Source organism: Oncorhynchus mykiss, chromosome 13 (genome assembly GCF_057628025.1).
Source record: "Oncorhynchus mykiss isolate SJ-2025 chromosome 13, ASM5762802v1, whole genome shotgun sequence".
Classification (NCBI taxonomy): domain Eukaryota; kingdom Metazoa; phylum Chordata; class Actinopteri; order Salmoniformes; family Salmonidae; genus Oncorhynchus; species Oncorhynchus mykiss.
Genome location: NC_143034.1, coordinates 77,466,365 through 77,484,731, shown reverse-complemented (window position 1 = coordinate 77,484,731; position 18,367 = coordinate 77,466,365). Strand labels below are relative to the sequence as shown.

Here is an 18,367-nt window from a genome sequence, read left to right as displayed (position 1 = left end):
GACGCCAGGGAGACAGACGCCAGGGAGACAGACGCCAGGGAGACAGACGCCAGGGAGACAGACGCCAGGGAGACAGACGCCAGGGAGACAGACGCCAGGGAGACAGACGCCAGGGAGACAGAAGCCAGGGAGACAGAAGCCAGGGAGACAGACGCCAGGGAGACAGACGCCAGGGAGACAGACGCCAGGGAGACAGACGCCAGGGAGACAGACGCCAGGGAGACAGACGCCAGGGAGACAGACAGACGCCAGGGAGACAGACAGACGCCAGGGAGACAGAAGCCAGGGAGACAGAAGCCATGGAGACAGAAGCCATGGAGACAGAAGCCATGGAGACAGAAGCCATGGAGACAGAAGCCATGGAGACAGAAGCCATGGAGACAGAAGCCATGGAGATAGAAGTGCTGAAAACCAACTGGCTCCATTTAGACAGTTGGAGAACAAGCTGAGGGAACATCCTGGAGTTCTGGAGCAGGAACAGACAACTAGCGATCGTCAAAACGGTAAGATATACTGTCAATAATAATATCCTGATAAGTATCTGTATGTATTTAAACCGTTTCTCTAGTTGAAAAAGGTTTTTATAAAAACAGAGTGGATGAAACCTTGTTTCCTAAGACCCCCCCCCTTCTTCATCTGACACAAAGCATCTCTCAGATACCGACTGTACAGTGTTGACCTCTACTGTCGTTCTGGATCTGAGTGACAGGACAACGCTCATAACAGACACATGTCATGCCGTTCTGGATCTGAGGGACAGGACAACGCTCATAACAGACACATGTCATGCCGTTGTGGATCTGAGTGACAGGACAACGCTCATAACAGACACATGACATGTCGTTCTGGATCTGAGTGACAGGACAACGCTCATAACAGACACATGACATGCCGTTCTGGATCTGAGGGACAGGACAACGCTCATAACAGACACATGTCATGCCGTTGTGGATCTGAGTGACAGGACAACGCTCATAACAGACACATGACATGTCGTTCTGGATCTGAGTGACAGGACAACGCTCATAACAGACACATGACGTTAGTGTTGACCTCTACTGCCGTTCTGGATCTGAGGGACAGGACAACGCTCATAACAGACACATGACGTTAGTGTTGACCTCTACTGTCGTTCTTGATCTGAGTGACAGGACAGCGCTCATAACAGACACATGACATGTCGTTGTGGATCGGAGTGACAGGACAACGCTCATAACAGACACATGACATGTCGTTGTGGATCGGAGTGACAGGACAACGCTCATAACAGACACATGACATGCCGTTCTGGATCTGAGTGACAGGACAACGCTCATAACAGACACATGTCATGTCGTTCTGGATCTGAGTGACAGGACAACGCTCATAACAGACACATGTCATGTCGTTCTGGATCTGAGTGACAGGACAACGCTCATAACAGACACATGACGTTAGTGTTGACCTCTACTGTCGTTCTGGATCTGAGTGACAGGACAACGCTCATAACAGACACATGACATGCCGTTGTGGATCTGAGGGACAGGACAACACTCATAACAGACACATGACATTAGTGTTGACCTCTACTGCCGTTGTGGATCTGAGGGACAGGACAACGCTCATAACAGACACATGACATTAGTGTTGACCTCTACTGCCGTTGTGGATCGGAGTGACAGGACAACGCTCATAACAGACACATGACATGTCGTTGTGGATCGGAGTGACAGGACAACGCTCATAACAGACACATGTCATGTCGTTCTGGATCTGAGTGACAGGACAACGCTCATAACAGACACATGTCATGTCGTTCTGGATCTGAGTGACAGGACAACGCTCATAACAGACACATGACATGCCGTTGTGGATCTGAGGGACAGGACAACACTCATAACAGACACATGACATTAGTGTTGACCTCTACTGCCGTTGTGGATCTGAGGGACAGGACAACGCTCATAACAGACACATGACATTAGTGTTGACCTCTACTGCCGTTGTGGATCTGAGGGACAGGACAACGCTCATAACAGACACATGACGTTAGTGTTGACCTCTACTGCCGTTCTGGATCTGAGTGACAGGACAACGCTCATAACAGACACATGACATGTCGTTGTGGATCTGAGGGACAGGACAACGCTCATAACAGACACATGTCATGCCGTTCTGGATCTGAGGGACAGGACAACGCTCATAACAGACACATGTCATGTCGTTGTGGATCTGAGGGACAGGACAACACTCATAACAGACACATGACATGTCGTTCTGGATCTGAGGGACAGGACAACACTCATAACAGACACATGACATTAGTGTTGACCTCTACTGCCGTTGTGGATCTGAGGGACAGGACAACACTCATAACAGACACATGACATTAGTGTTGACCTCTACTGCCGTTGTGGATCTGAGGGACAGGACAACGCTCATAACAGACACATGACATGTCGTTCTGGATCTGACTGACAGGACAACGCTCATAACAGACACATGACATGTCGTTGTGGATCTGAGTGACAGGACAACGCTCATAACAGACACATGTCATGTCGTTCTGGATCAGAGTGACAGGACAACGCTCATAACAGACACATGACATGTCGTTCTGGATCTGAGTGACAGGACAGCGCTCATAACAGACACATGACATGTCGTTCTGGATCAGAGTGACAGGACAACGCTCATAACAGACACATGACATTAGTGTTGACCTCTACTGTCGTTGTGGATCTGAGTGACAGGACAACGCTCATAACAGACACATGACATGTCGTTGTGGATCTGAGGGACAGGACAGCGCTCATAACAGACACATGACATGCCGTTCTGGATCTGAGTGACAGGACAACGCTCATAACAGACACATGACATGTCGTTGTGGATCTGAGGGACAGGACAACGCTCATAACAGACACATGACATGCCGTTCTGGATCTGAGTGACAGGACAACGCTCATAACAGACACATGACATGTCGTTCTGGATCTGAGTGACAGGACAACGCTCATAACAGACACATGACATGTCGTTCTGGATCTGAGTGACAGGACAACACTCATAACAGACACATAACGTTAGTGTTGACCTCTACTGTCGTTGTGGATCTGAGGGACAGGACAACGCTCATAACAGACACATGACATGCCGTTCTGGATCTGAGGGACAGGACAACGCTCATAACAGACACATGACGTTAGTGTTGACCTCTACTGTCGTTCTGGATCTGAGTGACAGGACAACGCTCATAACAGACACATGTCATGTCGTTCTGGATCTGACTGACAGGACAACGCTCATAACAGACACATGTCATGTCGTTCTGGATCTGAGTGACAGGACAACGCTCATAACAGACACATGACATGTAGTTGTGGATCTGTGTGACAGGACAACGCTCATAACAGACACATGACATGCCGTTGTGGATCTGAGTGACAGGACAACGCTCATAACAGACACATGACGTTAGTGTTGACCTCTACTGCCGTTCTGGATCTGAGGGACAGGACAACGCTCATAACAGACACATGACGTTAGTGTTGACCTCTACTGTCGTTCTGGATCTGAGTGACAGGACAACGCTCATAACAGACACATGTCATGCCGTTCTGGATCTGAGGGACAGGACAACGCTCATAACAGACACATGACATGTCGTTGTGGATCTGAGTGACAGGACAACGCTCATAACAGACACATAACGTTAGTGTTGACCTCTACTGTCGTTCTGGATCTGAGTGACAGGACAACGCTCATAACAGACACATGACGTTAGTGTTGACCTCTACTGTCGTTCTGGATCTGAGTGACAGGACAGCGCTCATAACAGACACATGACATGTCGTTCTGGATCTGAGTGACAGGACAACGCTCATAACAGACACATGACATGTCGTTCTGGATCTGAGTGACAGGACAACGCTCATAACAGACACATGACATGTCGTTCTGGATCTGAGTGACAGGACAACGCTCATAACAGACACATGACATGTCGTTCTGGATCTGAGTGACAGGACAACGCTCATAACAAACACATGACGTTAGTGTTGACCTCTACTGTCGTTCTGGATCTGAGTGACAAGACAACGCTCATAACAGACACATGACATGTCGTTGTGGATCTGAGTGACAGGACAACGCTCATAACAGACACATGACGTTAGTGTTGACCTCTACTGTCGTTCTGGATCTGAGGGACAGGACAACGCTCATAACAGACACATAACGTTAGTGTTGACCTCTACTGTCGTTCTGGATCTGAGTGACAAGACAACGCTCATAACAGACACATGACATGTCGTTGTGGATCTGAGTGACAGGACAACGCTCATAACAGACACATGACGTTAGTGTTGACCTCTACTGTCGTTCTGGATCTGAGTGACAGGACAACGCTCATAACAAACACATGACGTTAGTGTTGACCTCTACTGTCGTTCTGGATCTGAGTGACAGGACAACGCTCATAACAGACACATGACATGCCGTTCTGGATCTGAGTGACAGGACAACGCTCATAACAGACACATGTCATGTCGTTCTGGATCTGAGTGACAGGACAGCGCTCATAACAGACACATGACATGCCGTTCTGGATCTGAGGGACAGGACAGCGCTCATAACAGACACATGACATGTCGTTCTGGATCTGAGTGACAGGACAACGCTCATAACAGACACATGTCATGTCGTTCTGGATCTGAGTGACAGGACAACGCTCATAACAGACACATGACATGTCGTTGTGGATCGGAGTGACAAGACAACGCTCATAACAGACACATGTCATGTCGTTCTGGATCTGAGTGACAGGACAGCGCTCATAACAGACACATGACATGTCGTTCTGGATCTGAGTGACAGGACAGCGCTCATAACAGACACATGTCATGTCGTTCTGGATCTGAGTGACAGGACAGCGCTCATAACAGACACATGTCATGTCGTTCTGGATCTGAGTGACAGGACAACGCTCATAACAGACACATGACGTTAGTGTTGACCTCTACTGTCGTTCTGGATCTGAGTGACAGGACAACGCTCATAACAGACACATGACGTTAGTGTTGACCTCTACTGTCGTTCTGGATCTGAGGGACAGGACAACGCTCATAACAGACACATGACGTTAGTGTTGACCTCTACTGTCGTTCTGGATCTGAGTGACAGGACAGCGCTCATAACAGACACATGACATGCCGTTGTGGATCTGAGGGACAGGACAACGCTCATAACAGACACATGACGTTAGTGTTGACCTCTACTGTCGTTCTGGATCTGAGGGACAGGACAACACTCATAACAGACACACGTCATGCCGTTCTGGATCTGAGGGACAGGACAGCGCTCATAACAGACACACGTCATGCCGTTCTGGATCTGAGGGACAGGACAACGCTCATAACAAACACATGACGTTAGTGTTGACCTCTACTGTCGTTCTGGATCTGAGTGACAGGACAACGCTCATAACAGACACATGACATTAGTGTTGACCTCTACTGTCGTTCTGGATCTGAGGGACAGGACAACACTCATAACAGACACACGTCATGCCGTTCTGGATCTGAGGGACAGGACAGCGCTCATAACAGACACACGTCATGCCGTTCTGGATCTGAGGGACAGGACAACGCTCATAACAAACACATGACGTTAGTGTTGACCTCTACTGTCGTTCTGGATCTGAGTGACAGGACAACGCTCATAACAGACACATGACATTAGTGTTGACCTCTACTGCCGTTGTGGATCTGAGGGACAGGACAACACTCATAACAGACACATGACATTAGTGTTGACCTCTACTGCCGTTGTGGATCTGAGGGACAGGACAACGCTCATAACAGACACATGACATTAGTGTTGACCTCTACTGTCGTTGTGGATCTGAGTGACAGGACAACACTCATAACAGACACATGACATTAGTGTTGACCTCTACTGCCGTTGTGGATCTGAGGGACAGGACAACGCTCATAACAGACACATGACGTTAGTGTTGACCTCTACTGTCGTTCTGGATCTGAGTGACAGGACAACGCTCATAACAGACACATGACATGCCGTTGTGGATCTGAGGGACAGGACAACACTCATAACAGACACATGACATTAGTGTTGACCTCTACTGCCGTTGTGGATCAGAGGGACAGGACAACGCTCATAACAGACACATGACATTAGTGTTGACCTCTACTGCCGTTGTGGATCAGAGGGACAGGACAACGCTCATAACAGACACATGACATTAGTGTTGACCTCTACTGCCGTTGTGGATCAGAGGGACAGGACAACGCTCATAACAGACACATGACGTTAGTGTTGACCTCTACTGTCGTTCTGGATCTGAGTGACAGGACAACGCTCATAACAGACACATGACATGTCGTTCTGGATCTGAGTGACAGGACAACGCTCATAACAGACACATGTCATGTCGTTCTGGATCTGAGGGACAGGACAACGCTCATAACAGACACATGACATGTCGTTGTGGATCGGAGTGACAGGACAACGCTCATAACAGACACATGACATGTCGTTCTGGATCTGAGTGACAGGACAGCGCTCATAACAGACACATGACATGTCGTTGTGGATCTGAGTGACAGGACAACGCTCATAACAAACACATGACATGTCGTTGTGGATCTGAGGGACAGGACAACGCTCATAACAGACACATGTCATGTCGTTGTGGATCTGAGGGACAGGACAACGCTCATAACAGACACATGACGTTAGTGTTGACCTCTACTGTCGTTCTGGATCTGAGGGACAGGACAACGCTCATAACAGACACATGACATGTCGTTGTGGATCGGAGTGACAGGACAACGCTCATAACAGACACATGACATGTCGTTGTGGATCTGAGGGACAGGACAACGCTCATAACAGACACATGACATGTCGTTGTGGATCTGAGTGACAGGACAACGCTCATAACAGACACATGACATGTCGTTGTGGATCTGAGTGACAGGACAACGCTCATAACAGACACATGACATGTCGTTGTGGATCTGAGGGACAGGACAACGCTCATAACAGACACATGACATGTCGTTCTGGATCTGAGGGACAGGACAACGCTCATAACAGACACATGACATTTGAAATGTCTTGATTCTTTTGTAACTAGCGTGAGTGTAATAATTACTGTTTTAACTTTTTATTTCACTGTGTTTTTGTTTATTATCTAGTTCACTTGCTTTGGCAATGTAAACATATGTTTCCCATGACAATAAAGCTTAAATTGAAAATGAATGTTGACACAGAGAGACTATAAAGCCATCAGTGTTCTCACCAGAGAGTGTCTGAGCGAAGGATCCACACAGAGAGACTATAAAGCCATCTGTGTTCTCACCAGAGTGTCTGAGCGAAGGATCCACACAGAGAGACTATAAAGCCATCTGTGTTCTCACCAGAGTGTCTGAGCGAAGGATCCACACAGAGAGACTATAAAGCCATCTGTGTTCTCACCAGAGTGTCTGAGCGAAGGATCCACACAGAGAGACTATAAAGCCATCAGTATTCTCACCAGAGAGTGTCTGAGCGAAGGATCCACACAGAGAGACTATAAAGCCAACTGTGTTCTCACCAGAGAGTGTCTAGGCGAAGGATCCACACAGAGAGACTATAAAGCCATCTGTGTTCTCACCAGAGAGTGTCTGAGCGAAGGATCCACACAGAGAGACTATAAAGCCATCTGTGTTCTCACCAGAGAGTGTCTGAGCGAAGGATCCACACAGAGAGACTATAAAGCCATCAGTATTCTCACCAGAGAGTGTCTGAGCGAAGGATCCACACAGAGAGACTATAAAGCCATCAGTGTTCTCACCAGAGAGTGTCTGAGCGAAGGATCCACACAGAGAGACTATAAAGCCATCAGTGTTCTCACCAGAGAGTGTCTGAGCGAAGGATCCACACAGAGAGACTATAAAGCCATCAGTATTCTCACCAGAGAGTGTATGAGCGAAGGATCCACACAGAGACACTATAAAGCCATCAGTATTCTCACCAGAGAGTGTCTGAGCGAAGGATCCACACAGAGAGAATATAAAGCCATCAGTATTCTCACCAGAGAGTGTCTGAGCGAAGGATCCACACAGAGACACTATAAAGCCATCAGTATTCTCACCAGAGAGTGTCTGAGCGAAGGATCCACACAGAGACACTATAAAGCCATCAGTATTCTCACCAGAGAGTGTCTGAGCGAAGGATCCACAGAGCCTGAAAAACTCCCTGATGGTTTGGAGTCTCTTGAGGAAGAAGATCTCCTCCAGAACATGTCTGTGAGGACCGCTGTGGAAGAAATGGACCTGGGCCGCCCGCGCCTCACGCATCACATCCACCTTCCGCCACGCAGGCGGCACCTCCATGGAAATCATCTAGAGAGGAGAGGAAATAACATCATTGAGAGACGGGACAGTGAGAAGAAAGGAAATAGCCTGAGATAAACGTGACAAACAAATGGAATGTGGAGTGAAGAGGAATAACAAGACAAAGACGAGTTTAAGATGAAAGAGAGATTGAGACAAAAAGAGAGAGAAAGAGACGGAGGAAAGAGATTGAGGAAGAGAGAGGCTGAGAGGGGGAAGAGCTTGAGAAAGAGAGAGGGTGAGAGGGGAAAGAGACTGAGAAAACTAGAGGGTGAGAGAGGGGAAAGAGACTGAGAAAACGAGAGGGTGAGAGAGGGGAAAGAGATTGAGAAAGAGAGAGGGTGAGAGAGGGGAAAGAGAGAGGGTGAGAGAGGGGAAAGAGCTTGAGAAAGAGAGAGGACATTGAGGAAGTAGGTGTGTTACCTTCTCTGTGAGCTGACCGAAGGCGGTCTCTAGCTGAGCAAACATGCCATCGAAGGCCACCAGCAGCATCTGACCGGCGGACATCTTAGGAGAGTCCTGTCCCACGGCGTCCATACTGGCCCCTGGAGGCTGCATCAGCTGGCAGTACTGGGCCCGCAACATCCTGCAATGTAACATAACCAATTAACACGAACCCTACTGCCTGTCTGTTCCCAGTACTGGGCCTGTTCTAACCTGGTGATGTGGAGACAGTGTCTGTTCTAACCTGGTGATGTGGAGACAGTGTCTGTTCTAACCTGGTGATGTGGAGACAGTGTCTGTTCTAACCTGGTGATGTGGAGACAGTGTCTGTTCTAACCTGGTGATGTGGAGACAGTGTCTGTTCTAACCTGGTGATGTGGAGACAGTGTCTGTTCTAACCTGGTGATGTGGAGACAGTGTCTGTTCTAACCTGGTGATGTGGAGACAGTGTCTGTTCTAACCTGGTGATGTGGAGACAGTGTCTGTTCTAACCTGGTGATGTGGAGACAGTGTCTGTTCCTCTGTTCTAACCTGGTGATGTGGAGACAGTGTCTGTTCTAACCTGGTGATGTGGAGACAGTGTCTGTTCCCCTGTTCTAACCTGGTGATGTGGAGACAGTGTCTGTTCTAACCTGGTGATGTGGAGACAGTGTCTGTTCCCCTGTTCTAACCTGGTGATGTGGAGACAGTGTCTGTTCTAACCTGGTGATGTGGAGACAGTGTCTGTTCCCCTGTTCTAACCTGGTGATGTGGAGACAGTGTCTGTTCCCCTGTTCTAACCTGGTGATGTGGAGACAGTGTCTGTTCTAACCTGGTGATGTGGAGACAGTGTCTGTTCTAACCTGGTGATGTGGAGACAGTGTCTGTTCTAACCTGGTGATGTGGAGACAGTGTCTGTTCCCCTGTTCTAACCTGGTGATATGGAGACAGTGTCTGTTCCTCTGTTCTAACCTGGTGATGTGGAGACAGTGTGTTCTAATCTGGTGATGTGGAGACAGTGTCTGTTCCCCTGTTCTAACCTGGTGATGTGGAGACAGTGTCTGTTCCTCTGTTCTAACCTGGTGATGTGGAGACAGTGTGTTCTAATCTGGTGATGTGGAGACAGTGTCTGTTCCCCTGTTCTAACCTGGTGATGTGGAGACAGTGTCTGTTCCTCTGTTCTAACCTGGTGATGTGGAGACAGTGTGTTCTAATCTGGTGATGTGGAGACAGTGTCTGTTCTAATCTGGTGATGTGGAGACAGTGTCTGTTCCTCTGTTCTAACCTGGTGATGTGGAGACAGTGTGTTCTAATCTGGTGATGTGGAGACAGTGTCTGTTCCCCTGTTCTAACCTGGTGATGTGGAGACAGTGTCTGTTCTAATCTGGTGATGTGGAGACAGTGTCTGTTCCTCTGTTCTAACCTGGTGATGTGGAGACAGTGTCTGTTCTAATCTGGTGATGTGGAGACAGTGTCTGTTCCACTGTTCTAACCTGGTGATGTGGAGACAGTGTCTGTTCTAATCTGGTGATGTGGAGACAGTGTCTGTTCTAATCTGGTGATGTGGAGACAGTGTCTGTTCCTCTGTTCTAACCTGGTGATGTGGAGACAGTGTCTGTTCTAACCTGGTGATGTGGAGACAGTGTCTGTTCTAACCTGGTGATGTGGAGACAGTGTCTGTTCTAACCTGGTGATGTGGAGACAGTGTCTGTTCTAACCTGGTGATGTGGAGACAGTGTCTGTTCCTCTGTTCTAACCTGGTGATGTGGAGACAGTGTCTGTTCTAACCTGGTGATGTGGAGACAGTGTCTGTTCTAACCTGGTGATGTGGAGACAGTGTCTGTTCTAATCTGGTGATGTGGAGACAGTGTCTGTTCCCCTGTTCTAACCTGGTGATGTGGAGACACTGTGTGTCCGCCTCGTGCTCCAGGCCCATGGCGGCGCTGCGGAGGTGCGTGTGCAGGGCGTCGGCCAGCCCCTGCAGGGAGACCCCGTCTGCACACTGCTCCACTAAGAGGTCCAGCTCCGACAGCATGGTCTCCAGGGTGGCCTCACCCTTCAACATGCAGCGTAGAGCCTCCGGGAAGATGATCTGACGGAAGTTAGTGTTCAGCTCCTGGGAGGGTGGGAGGAAGGAAGGAAGGAAAAAAAGGAAGGAAGGAAAACAGGAAGGATGGAAAACAGGAAGGAAGGAAAAAAGGAAGGAAGGAAGGAAGGAAAGGAGGAAAGAAGGAAGGAAAGGAGGAAAGAAGGAAAACAGGATGGAAAACAGGAAGGAAGGAAAAAAGGAAGGAAGGAAAGGAGGAAAGAAGGAAGGAAAGGAGGAAAGAAGGAAAACAGGATGGAAAACAGGAAGGAAGGAAAAAAGGAAGGAAGGAAGGAAGGAAAGGAGGAAAGAAGGAAGGAAAGGAGGAAAGAAGGAAAACAGGAAGGAAAACAGGAAGGAAAACAGGAAGGAAAGAAGGAAGGAAAGAAGGAAGGAAAGAAGGAAAACAGGAAGGAAAACAGGAAGGAAGGAAGGAAGGAAGGAAGGAAGGAAGGAAGGAAGGAAGGAAGGAAGGAAGGAAGGAAGGAAGGAAGGAAGGAAGGAAGGAAGGAAGGAAGGAAGAAAGAAAGAGATCAGCCAGAAAGACAAGCGGACCAGTAAAGGTGGACAACGTCATTCTGATAACATTGGTGAGGGGTTCTGATACACTTCCCAAGTTAGAGACCCACTTTCACCACAACGCAACACTTCAAAATGTGGCTCTCTGGTTTCCTACATGTTGTCCTCTAACCCAGGGGTTCACAAACTCAGTCCCGGGGCCCCCTCTGTGTGGTGGGGGGGTGGGGGTCTAGATAGGCACTAACGAGACATACATGTCCTGTATGTCTAGATAGTATATTAGGTGTCAACATGTCCTGTGTGTCTAGATAGTTAGTATATTAGGTGTCAACATGTCCTGTATGTCTAGATAGTATATTAGGTTTCAACATGTCCTGTATGTCTAGATAGTATATTAGGTGTCAACATGTCCTGTATGTCTAGATAGTATATTAGGTGTCAACATGTCTAGATAGTATATTAGGTGTCAACATGTCTAGATAGTATATTAGGTGTCAACATGTCCTGTATGTCTAGATAGTATATTAGGTTTCAACATGTCCTGTATGTCTAGATAGTATATTAGGTGTCAACATGTCCTGTATGTCTAGATAGTATATTAGGTGTCAACATGTCTAGATAGTATATTAGGTGTCAACATGTCTAGATAGTATATTAGGTGTCAACATGTCCTGTATGTCTAGATAGTATATTAGGTTTCAACATGTCCTGTATGTCTAGATAGTATATTAGGTGTCAACATGTCCTGTATGTCTAGATAGTATATTAGGTGTCAACATGTCCTGTATGTCTAGATAGTATATTAGGTTTCAACATGTCCTGTATGTCTAGATAGTATATTAGGTGTCAACATGTCCTGTATGTCTAGATAGTATATTAGGTTTCAACATGTCCTGTATGTCTAGATAGTATATTAGGTTTCAACATGTCCTGTATGTCTAGATAGTATATTAGGTGTCAACATGTCCTGTATGTCTAGATAGTATATTAGGTGTCAACATGTCCTGTATGTCTAGATAGTATATTAGGTTTCAACATGTCCTGTGTGTCTAGATAGTATATTAGGTGTCAACATGTCCTGTATGTCTAGATAGTATATTAGGTGTCAACATGTCCTGTATGTCTAGATAGTATATTAGGTGTCAACATGTCCTGTATGTCTAGATAGTATATTAGGTGTCAACATGTCCTGTATGTCTAGATAGTATATTAGGTGTCAACATGTCCTGTATGTCTAGATAGTATATTAGGTGTCAACATGTCCTGTATGTCTAGATAGTATATTAGGTGTCAACATGTCCTGTATGTCTAGATAGTATATTAGGTGTCAACATGTCCTGTATGTCTAGATAGTATATTAGGTGTTAACATGTCCTGTATGTCTAGATAGTATATTAGGTGTCAACATGTCCTGTGTGTCTAGATAGTATATTAGGTGTCAACATGTCCTGTGTGTCTAGATAGTATATTAGGTGTCAACATGTCCTGTATGTCTAGATAGTATATTAGGTGTCAACATGTCCTGTGTGTCTAGATAGTATATTAGGTGTCAACATGTCCTGTATGTCTAGATAGTATATTAGGTGTCAACATGTCCTGTGTGTCTAGATAGTATATTAGGTGTCAACATGTCCTGTATGTCTAGATAGTATATTAGGTGTCAACATGTCCTGTGTGTCTAGATAGTATATTAGGTGTCAACATGTCCTGTGTGTCTAGATAGTATATTAGGTGTCAACATGTCCTGTGTGTCTAGATAGTATATTAGGTGTCAACATGTCCTGTGTGTCTAGATAGTATATTAGGTGTCAACATGTCCTGTATGTCTAGATAGTATATTAGGTGTCAACATGTCCTGTGTGTCTAGATAGTATATTAGGTGTCAACATGTCCTGTATGTCTAGATAGTATATTAGGTGTCAACATGTCCTGTGTGTCTAGATAGTATATTAGGTGTCAACATGTCCTGTGTGTCTAGATAGTATATTAGGTGTCAACATGTCCTGTATGTCTAGATAGTATATTAGGTGTCAACATGTCCTGTGTGTCTAGATAGTATATTAGGTGTCAACATGTCCTGTATGCCTCTTGTAAACATTGAGCTAGGAGGCATGCCAGGTCATCTGGAGAGAGAAGGAAATGCATTGCTTCACCATCAGGGGGGGGGGGCCTCTGGTAACCGGCCCAAAACAACCACATTTTTAAACCCAAAATAAAATGGAAGGAATTTTGTGTGTTTTTTTAGTTTTTCCCCTGTGAAGGCTGAGAGAGTTTTAGCTGAGTGGGCGAAATGACGTTGAGCGAAATTTCTGACCCCTCAACTCCGTCCACATCCTCGGACATACACACACACACACACACTTCTATCCTCCACCACACACACACACACTTCTATCCTCACCACACACACGTCTCCACCCCATTACACCGTACCTGTAGACAGGTGTAGACGGCGTTGGCCAGGTAGACGGTCTGGGCGGTCTCCTGCGGCGAGGGCAGGTCCAGGTCGTGTGGGAGGAGCTGACACTGCCCCAGCAGCTGGACCAATGAGGTGATATTACCGCTCATGGAACACAGCTCCTCCAGAAACCAGGCCCCGTCACGAGACGTCAACTCTACCAGCTGCCCCCCTGCCGCCGCTGCCGCTCCTTCCATCACCAGGTTACGCCTGAGGGGGACCACACACACAGTTACACCCCCTTCTACCCCCCCCACCAAACACAGTTACACCCCCTTCTACCCCCCCACCAGACACACGGTTACACCCCCTTCTACCCCCCCCACCACACACACAGTTACACCCCCTTCTACCCCCCCCACCAGACACACAGTTACACCCCCTTCTACCCCCCCCACCACACACACAGTTACACCCCCTTCTACCCCCCCCACCAGACACACAGTTACACCCCCTTCTACCCCCCCCCACCACACACACAGTTACACCCCCTTCTACCCCCCACACCACACACACAGTTACACCCCCTTCTACCCCCCCACCACACACACAGTTACACCCCCTTCTACCCCCCCACCACACACACCCCCTTCTACCCCCCCACCACACACAGTTACACCCCTACCACACACACAGTTACACCCCCTTCTACCCCCCCCACCAGACACACAGTTACACCCCCTTCTACCCCCCCCACCACACACACAGTTACAACCCCTTCTACCCCCCCCACCAGACACACAGTTACACCCCCTTCTACCCCCCCCACCAGACACACAGTTACACCCCCTTCTACCCCCCCCACCAGACACACAGTTACACCCCCTTCCATCACCAGGTTACGCCTGAGGGGGACCAGACACACAGTTACACCCCCTACTACCCCCCCACCAGACACACGGTTACACCCCCTTCTACCCCCCCCACCAAACACAGTTACACCCCCTTCTACCCCCCCACCACACACACAGTTACACCCCCTTCTACCCCCCCCACCACACACACAGTTACACCCCCTTCTACCCCCCCCCCACCACACACACAGTTACACCCCCTTCTACCCCCCACACCACACACACAGTTACACCCCCTTCTACCCCCCCACCACACACACAGTTACACCCCCTTCTACCCCCCCACCACACACACAGTTACACCCCCTTCTACCCCCCCACCACACACAGTTACACCCCCACCACACACGCAGTTACACCCCCTTCTACCCCCCCACCACACACACCCCCTTCTACCCCCCCACCACACACAGTTACACCCCCACCACACACAGTTACACCCCCACCACACACACAGTTACACCCCCTTCTACCCCCCACCACACATACAGTTACACCCCCTTCTACCCCCCACCACACATACAGTTACACCCCCTTCTACCCCCCCACCACACACCCCTTTCTCCCCACCCCACCCCACCCACACACAAGACATCAGGAACACTAGTTGCTCCCTCAACCACCAGGTTGGTCTCGTTATCCACACACACGTCTATCCCCAGCACACAGCCAGCCAGACACACACACACACAGCCAGCCAGACACACACACACACACACCCACCCACCCACATCTATCCCCAGCACACAGCCAGCCAGACAGACCTGGTGAGGGTGCAGAGGGCTGATGAGATGATGGTGGCCAGGCTGAGAGAGCCCTGCTCTGGGTTCTCTAGGAGGAACACACTGATGCAACGCTCGATCTCCTGCAGCTGTTCTTCACACGCGTGGACCGTGGCTCCCTCGGCCTTGACACGCTCCGCCTGGCGCAGGACACGCGTGTTGGTCTCTGACGCCTGGTGCTGCAGGGCCAGCTCAACGCTGGACAGGAACTGGCACGACGCAAGGGGAGGCTGGGGGGCAAACTGGACCTCATACCTGGAGGGAGGGACGTTTGGAGAGGAAGGTAGAGCACAGATTGATAAAATAACTGTCCATTTAATGAAAATAATAAAATATTAGAGAGAGAGATGTGTAATGTTTACTGTTAATTGTATTGTTTATTTCACTTTTGTATATTATCTACCTCACTTGCTTTGGCAATGTTAACATATGTTTCCCATGCCAATAAAGCCCCTTGAATTGAATTGAGAGAGAGAGAAAGAGAAAGAGAAAGAGAGAGAGAGAGAGAGAGAGAGAGAGAGAGAGAGAGAGAGAGAGAGAGAGAGAGCGAGAGAGAGAGAGCGAGAGAGACAGAGAGTCAGAGAGAGTCAGAGAGAGTCAGAGAGAGTCAGAGAGAGCGAGAGTCAGAGAGAGCGAGAGAGAGAGAGTCAGAGAGAGTCAGAGAGAGTCAGAGAGAGACAGAGAGAGAGAGAGAGAGACAGAGAGAGACAGAGAGAGACAGAGAGAGACAGAGAGAGAGTCAGAGAGAGACAGAGAGAGACAGAGAGAGACAGAGAGAGACAGAGAGAGACAGAGAGAGACAGAGAAAATGAGGAATGAGAAGGCAAGAAAGAGAGGAGAGGAGAAAGCCAGCATTTGTCCACTCCAACTCACTGTCTGGAGATCTGCTGGCAGTGGTCAACAGTCATGTCACAGAGCAGCTCTTCCAGCCACTGTTTCCAGAGGTGGGCCCTGTGGCGCAGCAGCACGGCCCGCGGGTACAGCAGGGCCACAGTGGCATAGCTGTGCAGCTGCTCCAGACAGCCTCGCAGGGCCCCACGGCGCTGCTGCAGCAGGGAGCCCAACTCAGCCTCCAGGCCCTCGCACTGGCTGATTAGGTGGGCCTGGCCGGCGTTCTGCAGGAAGGCTGTGGCCGGGACGTAGCTGGGAGGGCCTGGGGGAGGGAGGAAGAGATAGAAGGTTAATCAATCAGGTCTATATGACTGATGTCCTGCAGTAGACTGGCCAGCTGGAACTAGACACAGAACCCCCTCTCCCACCTCTACAGACACTAACCCAGGTCTATGTGACTGCTGATGTCCTGCAGTAGACTGGCCAGCTGGAACCAGACACAGAACCCCCTCTCCCACCTCTACAGACACTAACCCAGGTCTATGTGACTGCTGATGTCCTGCAGTAGACTGGCCAGCTGGAACCAGACACAGAACCCCCTCTCCCACCTCTACAGACACTAACCCAGGTCTATGTGACTGCTGATGTCCTGCAGTAGACTGGCCAGCTGGAACCAGACACAGAACCCCCTCTCCCACCTCTACAGACACTAACCCAGGTCTATGTGACTGCTGATGTCCTGCAGTAGACTGGCCAGCTGGAACCAGACACAGAACCCCCTCTCCCACCTCTACAGACACTAACCCAGGTCTATATGACTGCTGATGTCCTGCAGTAGACTGGCCAGTTGGAACTAGACACAGAACCCCCTCTCCCACCTCTACAGACACTAACCCAGGTCTATGTGACTGCTGATGTCCTGCAGTAGACTGGCCAGCTGGAACCAGACACAGAACCCCCTCTCCCACCTCTACAGACACTAACCCAGGTCTATGTGACTGCTGATGTCCTGCAGTAGACTGGCCAGCTGTGTGGCCTCCAGGCTGCTGAAGGCTGCTTGGTACTGGGACATCCACTGGTCCAGGTCACCCTGCTTCCCCTGGATCAACTCCTGGACCGTACGCTGACGAGATGCTAGCTGGGTGTGCTCAGAGTACCTGGTGGGGGGGAGAGGGGAGAAAAATCACATACAGAGCTCTACATAAGCTCTGTTCCAAGTGTGTTTCAGGGTGAGTATGAGGTAGTCTGGGGTTAGAGGTCAGGAGTGTAACAGACCTGTGTTCCAGGGTGAGTATGAGGTGGTCTGAGCAGCTCTCAGCCCCCTCCAGGAAGCTCATCTCCTCCAGGATCTTGGTGGTCATCTTGTCCCCCTGAGAGAGCAGCTTCTGCAGGGTGAGGTACTCCTCCACTGCCCCCTCCACCTGGGGCAGGACCCCCAACATCTCCTCACGGTTCTTAAACCAGTTAACCTGGAGGGAGAGGGAGGAAGGGAGGGGGTGAGGTAGTGAAGGAGGGTAGAAAGGGAGGGGGTGAGGTAGTGAAGGAGGGAGGAAGGGAGGTGGTGAGGTAGTGAAGGAGGGAGAAAGGGAGGGGGTGGGGTAGTGAAGGAGGGAGAAAGGGAGGTGGTGAGGTAGTGAAGGAGGGAGAAAGGGAGGGGGTGAGGTAGTGAAGGAAGGGGTGAGGTAGTGGAGGAGGGAAACACGGAGGGGGTGAGGTAGTGGAGGAGGGAGAAAGGGAGGGGGTGAGGTAGTGAAGGAGGGAGAAAGGAAGGGAGTGAGGTAGTGAAGGAGGGAGAAAGGGAGGGGGTGAGGTAGTGAAGGAGGGAGAAGGGGAGGGGGTGGGGTAGTGAAGGGAGGGGGTGGGGTAGTGAAGGGAGGGGGTGGGGTAGTGAAGGAGGGAGAAGGGGGGGTGGGGTAGTGAAGGAGGGAGAAGGGGAGGTGGTGAGGTAGTGAAGGAGGGAGAAGGGGAGGGGGTGGGGTAGTGAAGGAGGGGTGAGGTAGTGAAGGAGGGGGTGAGGTAGTGAAGGAGGGAGA

General features: G+C 49.4%; 1 protein-coding gene across 2 annotated transcripts in view; it reads right to left on the bottom strand.

The window, feature by feature from the left end:
• The window catches only part of smg1 (SMG1 nonsense mediated mRNA decay associated PI3K related kinase), a 167,830-nt gene that overhangs the window by 42,468 nt on the left and 106,995 nt on the right, over positions 1-18,367 (bottom strand). For both annotated transcript variants that reach the window (XM_090197766.1, XM_090197767.1), the window contains 8 exons: positions 17,610-17,803; positions 17,319-17,491; positions 16,377-16,656; positions 15,486-15,758; positions 13,843-14,077; positions 10,694-10,920; positions 8,805-8,967; positions 8,201-8,390 (listed from right to left, as the gene is read on the bottom strand). In XM_090197766.1, coding sequence (XP_090053892.1) covers positions 8,201-8,390; positions 8,805-8,967; positions 10,694-10,920; positions 13,843-14,077; positions 15,486-15,758; positions 16,377-16,656; positions 17,319-17,491; positions 17,610-17,803 — 1,735 coding nt within the window. The remainder of the gene's footprint in view (positions 1-8,200; positions 8,391-8,804; positions 8,968-10,693; positions 10,921-13,842; positions 14,078-15,485; positions 15,759-16,376; positions 16,657-17,318; positions 17,492-17,609; positions 17,804-18,367) is intronic.